The 2500-nt window shown below is 38.3% G+C and overlaps 1 protein-coding gene across 3 annotated transcripts in view; it reads left to right on the forward strand.

The window, feature by feature from the left end:
• The window catches only part of LOC125045555 (polyadenylate-binding protein, cytoplasmic and nuclear-like), a 7297-nt gene that overhangs the window by 3715 nt on the left and 1082 nt on the right, over positions 1-2500 (forward strand). For all 3 annotated transcript variants that reach the window (XM_047642878.1, XM_047642877.1, XM_047642879.1), the window contains one exon: positions 1387-1503. In XM_047642878.1, coding sequence (XP_047498834.1) covers positions 1387-1503 — 117 coding nt within the window. The remainder of the gene's footprint in view (positions 1-1386; positions 1504-2500) is intronic.

The raw sequence follows: 2500 nt of genomic DNA on the forward strand, positions 1-2500 counted from the left end.
TACCTGGACTTTTTTTTTTATAAAAGCACTATTAAAACAAGTAAGGCAATTAGAGAACCTTCTTTGACAGAGGAAATTAATTTTGTGCACTGTGTATAATATGGATGGAAAATGGAGAATATTAGTCTCATATTCAACCAAACACTAATGATCACTAGCCCTTTTTGAGGAGTTTTCCCTTATATGCCGAGCTTTGCCAACCTTCAAAAATTACCTTTTAATAGCATTTTATGAAATGACATGACATCATCCATCAGAGTTACTGATCAGAGACTAAAAGAGTAAGATTCCCTCAGTTACTAGAAAATAAATGGATAAATAAAGATAGGTTTAACACACTTTTTTTCCTTTATATATATTGCTCTCCTCTTGGTGACCTGTCAGTTTTTTGTCAAATGGCAATAATGAAAGAGCAAACAGAAGCATGACAAGGGTGAATAGAGATGACAGAAAAAGTTTGGTGTAAAAAGGCTTGAGGAACATAGCAGGAAAGGTAGTGAATGGTGTAAGAAGCAAGAGGAATGAATTGGTTGTGAAAGAAAAGAAAGGATGGTGAGTGCATGGTAGGTGATGATAATAAGACAGATAAGATATAAAAGGGAGAAGAGAAATGGAGAGAGGCAGGAAGTTAAGGAGGCAAAGAAAAGAACAGATGCAAGGGGTGTAGTTGCATGGCCGAGAATTTTGAGGGAAAGAAGAAAGTATTTTGGAGGATAAAGGGTTGAGTTTTCAAGTAAATGGGCTGAGGATCTTGAAGGTTTGTTAGATTTTACGGTTTTAACCCATCAGAATGAGCGTCTGACTAGGTGCCACTGCCACTCAGTTTTTTATTTTTATTTTTTGCATAAACAACTTCAAATTACCAAAACCAAGTCTTCATTCGGTAGATTCTGCTCCCTCTGCATTGCTGTTCCACAGTCACTCCTAGCTCAAGGCACAAGGAGGGACCTGTTTTGCCTGATGCCATCACCTCTGTAATGACCAAGGGCTGGGATTTGGTCTCCCTGTTAACCACAGCCAGTACAGGACAGTTGGCAGTGGTGAAAAGATGCCCGGAAGTCTGTGGTTTGTTAGGGGTTAAAGGCAGGGAGTGGGCAAAAAACTAGAATTGTGCAGAAAAGGATTGTGATTGGAAGATAGGTGATACAGTCCAGGTTGATGTGTCAGAAGGATGTAAATAAAGCACTTGAACCGAGCGAAAAAGGCAGCTTTATTGTGGTCCTTCGAGTTGAACGTATGAAGGTGTAAGGGATTCAGGGAAGAAGCGACTCGGAGGTGTCTAGATAATCCACCCCTTTTGAAAGAGGGACAAAGCATACATTTATGTGTGTATATGAATTTCCATGTACAAAGATATGACCTATTTATCCTGGGCTCTATTCACAGGTAACTGGCATGCTGCTTGAACTTCCTGTCTCATCACTTACACAGTTATTAAAGAACCAGGAGGCACTAAAGGAAGCAGTGATGAAGGCCAAAAGAGAATATCTGAAATTCATTACGGTTGGTAAAAAAATTTCTGTTCGTTACTTTTTCTTAACTGTCGCTTAATGTACAGAGAATAGGGGAGGCTGGACTTTCTGGATAATTTATGGTGATCTTGGTGGCATTTCTTGTTACGCTGACAGGTATTTTCCTGCTTTTACCGTTAAAAAGAGAGTTAGAATCAAGTAAAAGAAATGATAAAAAGCTTGTGTGAACAAAGTATGTTTTTGTATTAATTTAGAAGTTTTTCCAATCTTAAGCCAGATTTTGTAGATATCATCATGGAATGCATGTTTTACAATCACAGATTGATATTTAAAAAATGTAATGATGTCCCAGCCACTAAGCGAGCATGCTAGAAATAAACAAAGCCATACAAACGGCTGTTTATGTAGATGTCACTCATTAACTTATAGCCTTTTTAGTCCATTTCTTTTAGTTCAGATTTTTTTTTTTTTTTCTTTTCTTTTTTTTTGTGTGTGTGTGTGTGTGCGCGTGTGCGTGTGTTTGTGTGTGCGTGTGCGTGTGCATGTGCGTGTGCATGTGCGTGTGCGTGTGCGTGTGCATGTGCGTGTGTGTGTGTGTGTGTGTGTGTGTGTGTGTGTGTGTGTGTGTGTGTGTGTGTGTGTGTGTGTGTGTGTGTGTCTTCACCTTTTTTCAGGTTATTACTCCCATTTTGTCACTGAGCCGTATTTTGCCATAAATCTTTTACATTAATATCCTGATTTATTTGCTCATTCTATCTCTGATTGATGAGAAGTCTTTTATTTTCCTAGATGTATATTTTTTAAGGTTAATGGTTGCTTCTTCTACGCCAAATATTGCATAAAAGATGAGCATTGACTGATCGGTATGCAATGTAAGATCGTTAGATTTCTTTAGCTTTACATGTTTAACCCAATGCCACCGGGGGAAAATGAAAAAAAAATGGGGAAAATGCTGTGCTCATTTTTTATATTTTTTTGTGAAATGTCTGCCCATAGATGGCTCTGCAAGATCTTAGCCACAAAGGACT

Source organism: Penaeus chinensis, chromosome 37 (genome assembly GCF_019202785.1).
Source record: "Penaeus chinensis breed Huanghai No. 1 chromosome 37, ASM1920278v2, whole genome shotgun sequence".
NCBI classification, from domain to species: domain Eukaryota; kingdom Metazoa; phylum Arthropoda; class Malacostraca; order Decapoda; family Penaeidae; genus Penaeus; species Penaeus chinensis.